Raw genomic sequence first — 16,700 nt, 5'->3', positions numbered from 1 at the left:
CTGTGATGCTTAGTAGATTTACAGTAATAGAAACTGCATATTTCCTCTCATGAATATTTTGAGATTTCTCTGCTGTAGTCATAAACTATCAGCAAACATATGCAACCTTCTGACTGGTTTAATGCAATTCAATAAATGCGTTATCATAGAAGCCATTTTCCATTGAGAGGGACCATTGATACTGTGTGGCACGAAACCATAACAGCACGTTTGACAGGGCGCAACATTTGATTACTTTGTAATGTGGGAACATGAAAAGATCAGAAGAAGCCTACTCAATAGTGGATGAATTGTGAAATTGAACTAAGTGAGTGAAGTTGAAAAATAAATCAAATATTGTCTCTGGATGTGGTGCACACATTAGACTGGACAAATGATATTCATGCATGCAACAGAGGCTTCATACATAATTCAAAAGGATTGCTTCTGGCAAACTCTTAGATCCAGCGAGCATGCATAGAGCAAAACAGAATGGGGATACAATGGGAAATAACACTGGCAGTACAAATATGGCAGAGAGAATAATCAGATTATGGCTAAGTGAAACAGAAATGATAGCCTGTGGAGGAGTGTCAGAGCTTGATGCATTCTAACAGAATACTAACACACTTTATGGATGTTAAACTATGTTCCACAGGTTGGCATTGTGGGTGTGCTTTGCAGTGTATGTGTGTCGGAAAAGTATGAGAATGAGAGCGCTTAGAAGCATTGAAGCACTGCATGATAGTTTTGAGATAACGAGGGGAAAGAGGATGATTACATGGAATATCTCTCCTTTTTTAGGCACTGATCAATACAATTTGAACCTGATTCAAGCTAGAACATGTAGTAAACTCCACATACAAAAACGAAAGTTTGAAAGCACCAAAAGCTTCACTCGGCCGAGAGACTCACCTTCACATCCTCTCTCTATCTGACCCACGCAGTCCAGAGCGTCTGACATCAGGTCCGGGAGCCGCCCGTTCAGATCCACCGACGCCAGACAGCCTTGGAAACCCTCCTTGGCGTGCACCAGTTTGGGCAGCTCCTTGTACATCTCCTTAGCCACCCCGCCAATATAAAGGTTACCTGTGCAGAAATAGGACAATACTGACCCCTAGTGGAAACAAAACATGGTACCAAGCTCTCTTTTTAATGTACAAATAACCACTCTTTGTTGAATGGATTTCCCAACTAAAGACCTAAAAATAACATTTGTGCTTTACTTAATTAAGGTAGTTTGAAAGTATAATCCATATGAAACAGTGCAAGAGGTTGATTACCACGTTGCTTATAAAAAATTATATATTTGTCAAATACGATTTAATTTTGCAACAATGCAATATCAATTATATATTTGTGTTTACATTTGTCATCTGCTTTGTACAAGGTCAACAAACAACATTCTTCGAGGCAGCACACTAATTATGCCTGTATCCTTCCAGTGAGAAAAGTTGTTATCTTGTTCATTCTTTCAGATAACTTTTATAAAATGTTGGTCTGCTGAGCCCGAATGCTCTTTTGTATGAACTTGCTGCTCCACACGCACACCATTAGTGCTGGTGCTGAACAGATGGAGTTGAGATTTTAGCTAGAGGGTACCTGAGTGAGTGTTGGTAATGAGTGAGGGCCGAGCCTTTCCCTCCACCCCTGCAGGCTTTATCCTGCTGGTGCAACCTTTCAGTCCCAAATATGCTCCTCTCGACTCTAGGCCACTGCTGCCCCAATGTAATGAAATCTACAATATAAATGTATTTAAATTCTCTATTCCTACACACCCTTCAGGTCCAGATTTTTGGCTCCTGAGGTTGTCTGCGTGGTGATCTTGGTATCAATCTTGACCATGTGGAGGTTGTTGGTGTCCCTGGAGATGATGACATTGTGCCAGTGGTTGTCGTTGAGGGGCTTGTTGGAGTTGCCTTTGATCAAGTGGGCTCCATTTCCCAGGTCAGACACATAGTGCAGGTAACTGGAAACAGATATTTAACAGCATGAGTCGATGCAACCATGGACAGGAACGTGAGACATGATAACTTATGGAAAAGGCTGTTTCCAGAATCCCAAAATATAAATAAATGTGTTGGAATCCAGTTTATTTTCAGAATTTGTACACACTTAACAGACAAAATGCATAAGAATATAACAAGACAAGTGAACTGAAAAGTGCAAGGAGAAACTAAAACTGGAGCAAGAGAGAGTTTGTTGTTGCTGGTGCTATGTGCCTGTGAGTTCATTTATGCAGATATGAGAGTATCAGAAAGTGCAGCTTTCTGAGAAGCTTCTAAATAATTGTCAGGTTGGAGAATTAACAAAAGGTTGTGGGCTGTGCCGAACAAATTGGTCTTAAATACTTTGGTTTAGAGGCAAATTATGATGTGCAAGCCCATTTTAATTAGAATGTATGCCTTTAATGTTTAGTACATTGAATAATGCCTTAACTCCAGTCATTACTTAAAAGAGGGTAATTCTATAGCTGCATTTCAGCAATAAGAAATGTGCCCTTGTGAAGTCGATTCCCTTTTATGTTGGGTATTTGTTTTTCCCTTCTTGATTTAAAAGAACAGTAATAGCCGTCAGCTCTTTAAGTAAATACTCTTGCATAGAGATGATAAGAAAATAATTGAAACTCCCATGGTGATGGCATAAAAGCTGTCAAGACTTATGGTCTGTTTGGAAACTGTCATAAAGTATGAAGAGCTTCATCATTAAAGTTACAGCAAATTCTTATGGAAAGTCTTACATAATGAAAACAACTTGCAACACTCAAATTAAACTCATTTGACAGTCTTTGCTGATGTCTAAACCAGGTTCAGGTAAGTGTTCAAAGAGAAGAGCCGTGTAGTTACTGTGCAGATACCTGATCTGAAACTAAAACAAGCAAGGCACCCACGCAAAAACAAACCTCAATTATGAATCCCCCTAGAAACATAAATCTGACAGCAGGTTGCCACAACCCCAATGACTCCTGTAATTACTCCAAAATGAAATGCATAGAAAAAAGGAATAACACATCTTATGGTTGGTTAGTTGATAATGCCCTTGAAGATTAACCAAAAGTGAATGTGACTAATGCGGTTTTAATTCTTTTTTGAGATGTTTACATTTTAGAATTGTTTCTACACTTTTAATTTCTACTTATGTTCAATGCCTTGTCTTTAATGCTGCTGCAACGCAAACATTTCCCAAATTGGGATCAATAAAGTACATATTGTCTTATCAGACTAGATCTACTTGAAATCCATGGGAGAACAGTCGGTTTGAGTTTTTGCCTCCACTCACCCTTTGACCAGCTCCACCACGATGAAGTCGTTTCCGTCGCCGCTGTTAAACAGGACGAGGCCGTCGGAGGAGGTGGTTTTGAACTGAAAGAAAAGGTGCATGGAGTAGTAGGCCTGCAGAGTGGTGAGGGTCACATAGCTGGAGCGCGACTTGAAGGTCACGGGGTCGGCGATGATGTTCTTGAAGCCAATCATGGCGTTGAGCTCACAGTAATCAATGTCACCGTTTTTACAGAGGTCTATGTAGGCCATGCCGTTAAAGGAGAGGCTCTGGAGGTGGCCAATGAAGTTGGACGGCACCATGGACATGAAGCGCTTCTCTGTCACAATGCCCGTCTCAATGTTGTGGAACTCCAGCTGGGTGTGGTCGCCTGCCATTTGACCTTTGATCAGCAGACGAAGGAAGGGAGGGAAGGAGGGTGTTATTGGGGATATTTGACAATAAAACTTTTGTGAAACGCTTTTTTGCAGACAAGTACAATACAGAACAGAACATGGCTAATAATAACATTTCTAATAAAGGCAAAACAAGGCCCTTACAGACAGTGAATCTACATAATTCGGCTGTAAAATGAGCCTGTTGAGAGTTATTATCAAACTGTGTAGCCTATTAGATGTTTATTTAACCTAATTATCTTAGAGCATATGGTATGAGAATCGTCTTGTGAATAAACGGCAACAAAAATGCATATTTTGTCCAAAGTGGATAAGGGAGCATCAATAATGAAGAAAAACAAAAAAAAGGCACTCTACAAAGCACAGTATTTGTAGTTAATACATTACTAGAGCATATGTCTTACCTAGAATCTGAGAGCAAAACAAATGGTATGGGTTGATTTAGGTTTAAGAATAATTATTCTGTGAAAGGAGAAGAGGGAGAAGTACCTTCCACAGGCTGCAGATCATCTACGGTCAGTTTCAAACTCTTGCCCCTCCTGAACACACGCACTGTGTGCCACTCATTATCGTTCACATTCTGACCCGCAAAAATAGTCTCTGGGCCTTTGCCTGCGGGACAGTCCAAACAGTGGTTAACAGATATTCATGCACACAAATCATATACATTACAGACAGGCTGAGAGACAGAAAAGGGGGCGCCGAAAGAGAGGCAGAGAGTATAAGTTAAGTTGTTTGACAGAAACAAAAAAACATTACGGTAAACATAGTTAATGGTCCATAAAATACATTCTGACTTGCATTTGCTGTACTGGTCGCACCATTAGATAGGGCATCACATTTCTGAATTGTCCCTGAACAACATTTTCCTCAAACTAAGAGGAGGGAGGCCATAATAAGGATGTCATATTATTATTATTAACAATATCCACACTAACTGTTTTCTGTAAATATATATGTTCTAATGAAACAGGGGATACTGAGTATTTTCATCATAGCTGGTCTCAGATTTCTTATGATATCTCTTCCTTCCTTTGATGCCACTAGGGGGCAGTATCTAACTACCAAAAGGCTACTATGGAGAAAGGCACTAAACAATTGAGCATCACTCTCCATCTTGTTTACCTACGACAGAGCAACCCAGTATTTGATTCCTCTCATGCCCAGCGCATGACATGAAATAGAGATAAGGAAATAAATACTTGCATAATGGGAGCAATGTCCTTGGTGGTGAAAGAACCCATTAAAAGCAAAAGAGACAGGCCATTGTCCCTGGAAATCCGCTAATGCAGAAAACAGGAAATACCGAATGTGATTTTTATCAGCACCCTTTGAAAATAAATGGGTGTTTTGGAATAAGCAGCTGGTAGGAGGTAGCCAATATCGTCAGTCACCAAAACTGCACAAAGTCTAAGGCACATGTTGAATCCATAAATCATCCCATTTAACTATATAATATACATAATAATAATAATATAAACCTCTGAGTCCTTCATTGACTCCTGAAAACATACATTTTGCATTAAGTGTGTCACTGCTAGAGGGCAGTAATAGAGATGTCAAACAGGATCAAGGTGCCAAATCCTCAAGGAGAGTTAATCAGATTTAGAATCACAGATAAATGATCTCATCAGCTGCAACTAACAAAATCTCCGAAGATACACTCCTGCATTTAGAAACCCAACATGGGTCCAATTGGGGCAACACATCATTATTTCATGTAGCCTCCCTCCATCTCAGAGCATCTTGGAATTGCAGTGTATCTCTGATGTTCCCCTGATGGGCACACATAACCAAACCGGCCAATAAGGACGGACCACTGTGACCGATTTAAAATCCCCAGGCTCTGCATACCTTGCCCACAGCAGGGAGTATTTCAGATGGGAGCCATCTTCATTACCCTGCACCCATTTATGGCTATTTATTTCCTCCTTTTCTGCAATCTTCAAAGACTCGATGCAATGTGTATGCAAATCTGAGAGTGCCAAAGCATTGGGACACACTCAATCTCAGAGGCACAGTTCTGCTTTGTAAGCACTAAACACTAACACCGGGGCAGGATTGAAACCAGACGACTGGCGAGGGATTAAGGGGGAGAGATATGAAATAATGGATGGAGTTGGACTTGAAAGCATGCTTGATCTTTGCCTTCCATCATCCTGTCCTTGTTGCTGTCCAAGGAGGAAATTAAGGAAAAGGGGAAAGGAGGTCAATCGTATTAAGGAGCACATAGCTGCACAACATCCACCACTGTAGGGCCTGGGTTTACAGTCTGTGGTCCAAACAGCCAGCTGCTGGCCAGCATTAAGGTCCTTCAGACCACTGTCGGCCGCGTCCAGCCCTCTCTGCTGCCCTCACTGATGGTGATCTATCTGCAGTGATGAATCTACAGTGATCCCTCCATGCTTCATTGACTTTGAGCCCAAGGGAACAGTGGAGAAGTGTGGCACAGGGAAGCATGAGAAGATGTGATTATCCAGTCAATCAGCTGTGGCTGGCTGGATGACAGGCCAGATACTGGTGTTGCCTGCCCAGACACTGTGACTCACCCAGGTGGGGGGGGGGGGGTCCACAGACGGTTACCGTCAACACAGAGATCAGAGTCCAGCGCACATGGCAAGGAAAGCAGGCTACAATGTGAGGCAACCTGCTGAACTAATCAATGGTTTGCTAACTATAAAGCCATTGTTTAGGCAAGCAGAGATTAAATAGTGTAAAAACAATAAATGATGATCAATAATAATCAGCAGTTTGTGGGCATTTACATTTATGACTGCTCAATACGAAACATGTTGGAATGGTTTTTTGAACACGGCTCAATTGAACGCACTAGGATAACAGCATATTTGAGCAATAACTGTGTAACTATGTCATGATAACTACCTGCTACCTGACAGGAAAGTCAATCAGCATGCTGGAGCTTTGGGGGATGTCAGCGTTTACTCCCAGCTTTTAATTTAAGCAGCTGATGTTTGTTGCAAGGACCACTGAGCCAACATGTTAGCCTCTTTATCTACCTAATTCAGTGCAACCATAAAGAACATCCACATAATTGCTCTTTAATTTTAAGCACCTCACTGTTCTTTCTCCTCACTTGGTACTCCTGTTTATATTGGTGTAGAAAAATACAGCAGTATGGTTTATCTACAATTGAGGCTGGTGGATTGTCTCATTTGAGGTAATATCATTTTTATTTTTGCGGAATTCTTTGCTTAAAACTTTTAAAGATTTGAACTTTTGTCCGTTTATTTTGTTACACATTTAAATATTGTTTTTAATATTTTGTGGAGGAGGGTGTAGTGGGGTCCAATATTAATAACTGCATCCTAATTTGCTCATCCTGGTCATTTACTGGTCACTAACTACCTTATTGATATATGTTTTCATAAGGGGGGTTTTATCTTTAGGTTGACTTATATTCACAATAATGTAACCCTGAATAACCTCAAATCAATATGTGCGCTCAACATAGTCACAGCATTTTAGCAATACACTGAGAAATAGTAAATATGTTGAATAAAGAGCTTATTAGCAGTCATAAAAACAGTGGTCCTCAAACAAGCATTAGTGTGCGACGAAGACGTTGGAATTAATGTCAATTTAGTGTAATTATTTCAGCCGATCAGGCAGCAGGTATGTACATATCCATTTATGCATCCTCCCCTTGAATCAACCTTGCATCTATTATTTCTTACATATACACAGGCAAAATATTAATGTAAAAGAGTCTTTCACAGTAAATAAGTCAAAAACGATACTTTGATGCGCCGAAAACATCAATTATGAGAGAAAAGATGCCTCGAGATGTTACCAAAGGTCATTGAGAGACTAATAACATGACGTTTCCCTTATGGATACACTTTACATTATGATTGTACTGCAGTTCAAGCTAATGAATAATATAAGGGCCAGAATGTCACACGAAAAGAAGAGAAAAAGCCAAGCTGTCACAATATATTTTTGGTTTATATTTTCAGCTTGTTGTCACTCAGTCCCTGTTAACAGTGTTTAAGTGGAAGTGGCAGTGTGCTCTTCAGACAGCTCTGGGCAGCCCCAGGGAGCCGGCTCTCTAATTGACAGTGATGTGTTCTTTGAGTCGGTGCTGAAATTCTTCATCCACCGAGTTGTCCGGAGCTGCAGCGCCTGACAAGACACATTAATTAACACCGGAAAAAAATAGGACGAAAATAAGACGAACAAAAATAATAACCTATATAAAAGGATTAAGTACTTCATAAGTGGAAATGCAGTGGCTCAACAGTTCTTAGAACTTCAATTAAACATTTACTTATGACACAATTAGGTCTGGATGTATTAAAGGAAAGCCTGCTGTTTTACGTTTTATTTTCTTCTTTAATTAACTTAAACATTTGCTTTCCCTATGGCATTATATTAGTTATGCGTCTAAACCATCTGCAGTATTGTACGTCTTTCTATCTATACAAATAATCTTATGGCAAAATATCATTTAAGACTATTATTTGAATGTATAAAAAAGGGACTGAACTAATAAGTGAACATCCTAAAGATTGCTCACTTGGTACATTTTGATGTACCTTCAACCAGTACCAGTTTACACTACTGCCACAACTATTTTGGTTAAACGATGCTAGTTACTACTGCAAATGGAATTGGATACTATGAGTGCAAATAAATAAAGAACTGAAGATAGAAAAAACCAAAGTAGAAAATATTCATACAACAACCACTGGAGTCCATGTATGCGCTGCTGATAACGCCTCTGTACCATTCTCTTAAACCAAGAATGACCTTTTAAAGCTTTGGATGAGGGAATTAGAGCTCAGAGCTTTTTGTTTGCATACACAAACAAGGGATGCAATCCAAGACGCACGAACAATGCTATTTAGCATTTAGAAAGGTGTTAAGAAGGGCTGGCTCACAGAAGCATGTCTAGAGATCACATCATGTGATTCTGTGCGGAGGCGTTTGTTGTGCAAGTCTCCACTTCTCATCAGGGAGTGACCTTCAAATACTGTAACACTATACACACACACACACACACACACACACACACACACACACACACACACACACACACACACACACACACACACACACACACACACACACACACACACACACACACACACCCACTTTCAGAGGGAACTGTGTGTCCTTATGTATGCTATGTGACTCTTCTATTATAGAGCTTAAACTGTCTAATTTAAGCTTGTATTTATTGATACTAAGAGTATGTCTGTCACTTCGGAATAATTAAACAGGAAGAGGGCTCACGTATTATGACTCCAGAGAAGTAATTATTAATTCATCACTGTTCCTGAATAAGGAATGTCAGGGTTTTTTACCTCCCAAAATATTGCAATGTAACCCCTTTTAGAAACACACACATACACAAACACAGAGATATCCTCCATGAAAATCACAACAAGATCTATCCTCTCTCCTCATCCCTTTCTTTCTGCTCTGTGAGGCAGGTTAATGAGAATAATAAAATCACACTCTGTATTTCCTCTTTGCCTTGAATGGCCTCATCAATTTACAACCGGCGTGAAATACTGAAGTAGAAAAAAAAAGAAAAAATAATTGCTAGGGGTAGACAAGGAAATCATGCATGTCTAAAATACCTGCACTCCCAAAGCATGCGTTTTATATCAGCCTAAACTCAGGAGTGAAATGGATCGTTAATTAGAAACAACTCAGTGTGTATGATCACAACTGACTGCCATATTTGGGTTTGTCATTATTTCAAGCCTCCCTCCATGTCCTCCCTACTGCTCATCATTGTCCTGGACAGCTGATGCACACAACACCACGCAGCAGTATGACAAAATGTAAAGTATGTCAATGCAAACTGCAAGTCAGACATGTTTCATCGCACATCGGAAATCACATTTTCATAGCTTAATGATCATTTAATGTCATTATCAAATTAAAATGGCTTAACAGAGAAAATTGTAAACATGGATACGTAAAAGACTTCTAGACAAATACAACATGATTATCTTGAAACAGCAAGAGTTAGAGAAGAATAAGAAAGGTGAACAGTAACTTACTGGAGGTACAGTTAATCCTGATACAATCTAGACGGGGAAGAATAGATGAGAGATAAATTCATCTTTCAATGTTACAGCTGCAGACATGATTAAAGCATACAGTCCACCCCTCTGGGGACACACACACGGACACTCTCCGTCCTCTGATGCTCTCACCCGCGGCCCCGAGCTGCAGCGAGCTGGTGAAAGCTCTGCAGTGGAGCGGCGCCAGAGGGGCACAGCATGGCTTACACTACATGTTCCAGCAATGTAGAACAGAGAGTGACGAGAACTGAGGTTATGTTCATGACATTGTTTGTATTGCTATGTTTTCTTCCAATAGCCAGACGCAAGGTTTAACATCTGGGAGATTTACGTTGAAAGGATAAGATCTTCTATACAGTATGAGAGCATCAGATTCTGGTGAGGGTCAGACAGGGCCAGGAGGAAGCTTTTGCCTTTTAGGCTACATTATTTTACCTTTTACTCCACTACATAAATAAGAACTTATATTGCATTATACATTTTACTTCTGAACATATTTAAAGTAGGTCAAATTAACTTGAACTCAACCAGAATTAAAATGCTGCTTATGTGGAAATGTAATTTTTTTTTAACTGTTTGACTTTTGATACTTTTAATTCATTAGCATGTTATACTTATCTCTTTTATTTACTAAGTTAAATTTGAAGAATTTTCTTTTACTTATAACTTTTACAAATATTGTTACTTTTATGCAAATTAATGATCTGATAATGTTTCCCAACAGAATATAAAGTAGGTAGAATTTCATCGCAACTATTTGAAATGCTACTCTGTCTAATTATTCAGTTACAATAACATATCATACATAATTATTTAAATAGTCATATTTCTATCTACTTGAAGTAAAATAACATATTACTAGTAGAGGTAACACTATTATTGATTTTGATTTTTTCAACTAAGAAAAGTCTTGATCATACTTCAACAGCTGTAGTTGACATTAGAGTCAATACAATAACAAACTAATCTTCTAGCGTGCAGCAATGCGATCTTGACTGCCACTTTTTTACCTCTCCGTTTCCTAAGGCTTAGCTCATGTTGTGCTCTGAGAAAGGTGACCCAGATTGAGCTCCCTCCTTCGCATTTGGCCCTGCCTGTCGTGTGTTGTCAACCACAGCAGAAAAGTGGTCGCAAACAGCCAGAGACCAGCACTAGCCTACCCGAACAGGGAATGCTCTGCTTTTGTTTAAGGAGGGACGGAGAAGACAGGCTTCAGCGGCTGATGGCTGGGGACAAACTCTACTCTTAAAAGTGTCAAATATAATTCAAAGGAAAACAAAAACATGGTGGCCTGTTGTTTTCATTAGAGGGCATTCCTTTGAATTCTCAGTTATTTGACTTGTCAGCCCTGTCAGTGTGTGGCGCTGTTGTCTTCCAGGGCGGGACACATGCTTCCTTGTGTTTGACAGTAGACACAGACTACTGTCTACTTTGTATGCACAGCTAAACAGCAGCGCTTAGGAAGCCCATTTCTGTTTAGCCAGTGGAAAGGAGAAATAGATGGCCATCATTTGTGCGGCATTGCTCCGTTTGAGAGATATCAAACTTTCACAGGCATCATTGGATTCTTTCCTGAACTAATAAGGACATATAAACACACTCGCACTGACTCTTATATTTTGTCCTCAATTTTCTTTTTGCAACGGGCAAGTGTGCTCATTTAAGAGACAGTTGCTGATTTCTGTGAATTAGGTGCAAAAGGTAAACACATGATTTCAGGGCATTGATTGGCCACAACTCATAAATATTGGCTTACTCATATCAGGTAACAACTTATATTACACATTTTTAAAATGATTAGATCTCAAAGAATGATGACTGGATGTGTTTGAAATGAAACGAGGAAGGAATAGAGCAGTGTTTGAACTGTCAGGGTATTTTCCTATAGAGCAATACACATGTACGGATGCTGATTTGGGGTCAGCTGATGGATTGGGCAGCGAGCATTCCCTGCTGGGCAACGACATGTGTGTGCTCAACTGGCAGTGAGCGGAGAGCCGCAGACTTTTGGCATTGAAAGTCTTTACACCTCCTCCTTCTTTTCAAAAATATGTACATGGTGTTTGTGTGTGTGAGTGTGGGAGAGAGTGTGTGTGTGACATATGATGGCTTTGCTGCAGCGGTCGGTGCAATGTCCGAGGCGTTACCTAAGTTGACAGTCAGGCGGACCCGGCCGCTCTCCAGCTCCAGACGCAGGGTGTCAGCAGAGTCCCGAGATGTGGTGGCTATTAGGATGCCATAGGCTCGCTGGGATCGGAAGCGCAGAGACACGTCCTCGGCTTCTGTGTGCATCACCACTGGCAGCTGGACCTTCATAAACTTGCTGCCGTCGTAACTGAGGATGGTCGCCTCTGCAGAGAGAATGGGGAGGAAAACAACATCAGGAATAGCAGTAAAATGGAGTGTAGCAGTTTTACGCTGTACCAATGTCTATTAATGTCAGTTCAGCTTTTAATTACGTCCTTGTGGATATCATTTAATGATAATATAATGTGACTTTATATTTCAAATACAGCTATCTAATTTATAGGGCTGCACCATCTTAATTGATTAGTTGGCTAAAGCTTGTTTTGGTTTAATAGTATTTTTGTATGCCTTTTTCCTGCATTTTCAAGGAAATTACGAGACATTCTTGGTAAACACAGGATTTAAAGTTGTTACTGAATGAAAGGGAAATTAGGTTTTGCAGATTAAAAAATACAACCCATTAGTAAAAAGAAATGTATGAATGTTAATCGACTCAGAATCTCTTTAGTCAACGAAACCCCTAGTGAACTGGTCAAACACATAGTGAGATATCCTATTATGTGTCAGTTGGAAAAATGCACTCACATACTGAATACTGCAATACAAGCTTTGCAGCAACAAACCTAGCAGCCTGCACTGACTTGACATCCAGCATTCAGTTCATTCATAGAGGAATGATAATGAATTTGACAAACACAGAGACGACTACGGGCTTCCAGGAGTGTCTGTGGGTGTGTTTGAGACATACAGTTTGTTAGGGAAGAAAACTTTGTCTCACTGACAGAGGACACCCCATCTGACCGCAGATGGATCCAACAACTATGCTACTCAAATTACTGAAGACAAAACAAAGAAATCAATGGGTTAATTCCAAACTCTGAAATGCTGTGTACAGATATGTCATCCAAGAGCAGTTTGTATAGGATATGCCACATGTCTAGCATCCCATTACACCGTGTACTACAGCTGACAGCTACCCAATCTCCCTCCAAAGTCTGAGTCCTGTCTTCTCTGGGCCAATTTAGTAGGTGGCTTCAATCCAACAAAAATGAAAAGAGTCTCCATATATATGTATGTAGGTCTGTACTCCCCAGTTTCTCTATAGCTGTTCTTCACCTCACACTTGGCGGGTGATTTGCTGAGGAGCCAAGGAAGTGCAGTGTTGAATGTGAAGTTGTAAGGAAAGGGACTTCTAGTTTTTGATAAAGCAGTAAAAGCATTGAGAAATCAGCTAAGCAGGACTGTACAACTACTGTATGAAATGGTACATCCTAGGATAATAGTAAAAAACATTGCATTTTTAAAACAAACCAATACAATCTCACTGCAAAGGGAATATATATAGGAAACTCTCAATCAATACAAAGTATCAAAGTTAATGTTAAGAAGAAGGGACAAACTACAAAAGGTACAAATTGATATTGACTGAGGAAAAAAGAAAAGCGGCAAAAAAATTGTAATAGCCTGTGGACCCTGAATATTGAGCTTCTGCTCAGGGTGACTGCATTTACTCAAAGCTTTAGGCAGCCATCTGGAGAAATGAAGGGGAGATTGTTTAACGCTGGCAGAGGGTTGTAACAGCATTTCCGGTAGTGTAACTAAACCATAACCCAATAACAAAGCCATTACTGCAGCTGTAGTGCTGAGACAGATAGAATCTAAGTTGGAGAGATGGAGAGTGGTGGGGGCTATAGAGTACAAATGTACACACACCACCTCATAACCACTTCCTCGTCACACAGAGCCAATGTCACATCCATCCCCTGGGATGACTCCGTCATATTCCTCACCCAAATCCAATTTCTCCACGCCCTCCTGGGGTCTGCTGTAGATGACAGGGGTGTGTGACAAACGGGTTTTCACTGCTAAACTGTCTGCTTCCTGCCAGGCAGCTAAAGCAAAGAGCTGCATTTAGACAGTGTTAGCAGATGCCAGCAAAAATTGAGCCCCTAATACTTGAAAAATGTTTGTCAATGCAATATTGGCTAGTACTTAGACCATGTGAAAGCAGTTTCTAGTAGCAGCAAGTATTCAACTTATTCTTGATATATTATTGATAACTATAGTGTATACTGTAAACATATAGACAGTAAGTGTCTGTTGTTCCGGTGTATGTTTACGCTGGGAAGATGAGCCATGAAAATCATTGATGCTATAAACCGTGATAGACGGATCCAAGTGCTGCACTGTATATTATTTCTGCTGAAGTACAAACCTTACCCCCTTTAAAAATGCATCGTTCTAAAATTGGATCCACTATAATTGTGACAATGCGCCCAAGGTAAAATTAGGAAGCAAAATCAAATATAGCCTATGCATTGATAATAAAAATGTGTTCTCTGCTTTAAAAGCGTATAGTATTTTGGTAAACGCCATTTGTTAACTGTATATAACAATAAAGCATGGAGTCTGGTCATTGGGAATAAACAGCTGCAAAGAAAAGTATTTATGTGAACACTTTACAACATCTCGTAAATATCAAGACAATTTCACTCATGTGAATAATCTGGACTTTTTTTTTACGAATGAACGGATCAAATGATTCACAACTGTGGTAGATATTTATTATAAGATGTCAACTCTGCTTAAATTCATATAAGAGATTTTTCAAAACTCCGTAAATAAGGAAAGTCAGAATAAAGATTGAAATATGGGGATGACATGTGGGGGAATCATTACCTGATGCAAAGTGAGCACCTGTCACAAATCCAATCCTGGAAGCCCAGTCATTTTTAATGGCACTCCCGTGTTTAATATCCGAATAAATTGAGAGGACTGAAGCTGGAGCTTCTGTCTGAGATAAGCCAACGGGAAGCTGTCAAAGAGGAGATGGAGCCCACCAACACTAAACCAACCCATCATGTTATGTCTTATAAAGCACAAGACAACATCGTTTTCAGATTTTTAAAAGAAACAGAGGCGATTGGGTTGGGGGGGCCAACTCTCAGAGAAGTAACAAATGAGGCTGTAATTCCAATGAGTGGGAGTTATGGCAGCCAGGCACACAGTCCCCCCTTCTTTCTCCCCGAGGAGAGGAGGCTTTGCAGAAAGGGAGAGCTGTCAGCTGCATGTCACAGGATTGTGAAGCCCACAGGATCAGGGCATCAGGCCCAATTCAAAATAAAACACCTGCCTGTAAAACACCTGCCAAAGGGCTTTTGGAAAATGTTTTCATGGCTCTGAGATATCATAAATAATTCAAAGCTGCTCATGTCTTCTTCAGCGCAGCCTTTGAGGAGTTTGTATAATACAATCCAAATCATAGACTCACTGGTATTAAATATGTGAAAACAACCTGGCAGCTGAGTGGATTTCCAAAGGGAAACTATTCTCTATTCAGAAAGAAACAACATCGATAGAGGCCAACTTCACATCTGCTGCCCTGTGACAATATGGCCCCTTTATTAGGGCCACGAAATGAGAGCAAAGATAGAAAATGGATCAGTGTGTCTACTGCAGTGGTGCTACGTGTGACTTCAGCTCGTGCTCTCAAGAATACATGTGAGTGCCAAGATGGTAAATATTTAGAATGAGGTTTTTCAGCCCATTGAGACTATTAAAAAGGAGCATTCCCTCCAGGTTTATTGATTTGCAAGTCAAGCTTCAGTCTTTGGTCTTAGCTGTTCTCTAAAGGTTTCTCAACATACCTATTATAACAAGTTTTAGAAATCAGACATACAAAGCTGTAATCTACAGCTTATACGCACTGTATTCCTTTGACAAAGGCTTAGACGTTTCGTAAGTTCCTTTGGGTCTGTGAACAAACAAAAATGTTAATATCAAGCCCCTGACATTGTTCAAACTGTCAGGTGTTCTGTTGTTCATCCAATTTTCAGCACACCTGTGAACATCGCTTAAGGCACGAGACAACCAGTCTTTTCTCATTTTTACTATATTAAAAAGATTGTTGACTAACACACAGTATGCTGTCAAAAAGCATGGTTAAAACCTCTTTTAATGCTAAACTCAGCCATAATACCCTTTGAGGGCATTATTATGCAATAACATTCTGCACAAGACTTATCTAACGTGCAAAGTCAGCAGGTTGTATGTGTGTATAGCCGATGTGGTGTGCAGTGACTTGTGTATTGACATGTAAATCTTCAACATCTATCTATATTCAATGTGCGTATCTGTAAGCACATCCATCTGCAGCAGCCTGTGCATGTGGTATAGTGCAGCTGCTGTCAGTGTAGGAATCCAGCATGTCATGTCTCGTTAGGGAATACGTGCATGTGCTGCAACGCACCTATTACACCATCTGGGAGGCTGCCTTAGCCTCACACTGCAAGACTAATATTTGGGCTAATTAGCAACTCGAGGAACAATGAAGGGGAAGACATTTGGGATGCAAGGGGGAAAATTGCTTTGTATGCTTAATTAAAATCTCTCAAAATCGCTCGATGGTTCTCTATCGAAGCTCCACCTCCTGTTCCTTCCACTCGTTGTTGTCCTCCTCCTCCGCCATATGCAGTAGCTGTATTTTGCCACGGGGTGGTACACCATGCATGGATAAGTGAGAGCTGGGGTAATTCTTTTGACAGCTCCTCGGCCTGCTGGTGCCTGCTTCATTCTACCAGCGCAGAGGCAATCTGGAGCCATCAAAACAGCTGGAAAAACGCCAGGGCCCATCCTCTATGCCACTGCTCCCACTCACACTCTTAGATGCTGGTCTCATACATAGATAAATACATCCAGAAACCCAGTTTTGGACAGAGGAGCCAAGACGCCTTAAGACCCT

General features: G+C 40.4%; 1 protein-coding gene across 31 annotated transcripts in view; it reads right to left on the bottom strand.

Moving 5' to 3' along the window:
• LOC117542190 (neurexin-1a) overlaps positions 1-16,700 on the bottom strand; it is a 301,076-nt gene that overhangs the window by 144,226 nt on the left and 140,150 nt on the right. For 27 of the 31 annotated variants that reach the window (XM_034209679.1, XM_034209677.1, XM_034209680.1 and 24 more), the window contains 6 exons: positions 11,860-12,063; positions 9,689-9,715; positions 4,143-4,265; positions 3,259-3,640; positions 1,758-1,948; positions 895-1,068 (listed from right to left, as the gene is read on the bottom strand). In XM_034209679.1, coding sequence (XP_034065570.1) covers positions 895-1,068; positions 1,758-1,948; positions 3,259-3,640; positions 4,143-4,265; positions 9,689-9,715; positions 11,860-12,063 — 1,101 coding nt within the window. The remainder of the gene's footprint in view (positions 1-894; positions 1,069-1,757; positions 1,949-3,258; positions 3,641-4,142; positions 4,266-9,688; positions 9,716-11,859; positions 12,064-16,700) is intronic. The other 4 variants (XM_034209685.1, XM_034209695.1, XM_034209704.1 and 1 more) reach the window with 1 other exon arrangement.

The sequence above is a fragment of the Gymnodraco acuticeps genome, unplaced genomic scaffold, assembly GCF_902827175.1.
Source record: "Gymnodraco acuticeps unplaced genomic scaffold, fGymAcu1.1, whole genome shotgun sequence".
NCBI classification, from domain to species: domain Eukaryota; kingdom Metazoa; phylum Chordata; class Actinopteri; order Perciformes; family Bathydraconidae; genus Gymnodraco; species Gymnodraco acuticeps.
The sequence above is the reverse complement of the archived record's forward strand: the minus strand, read 5'-3'. Positions and strand labels throughout refer to the sequence as shown.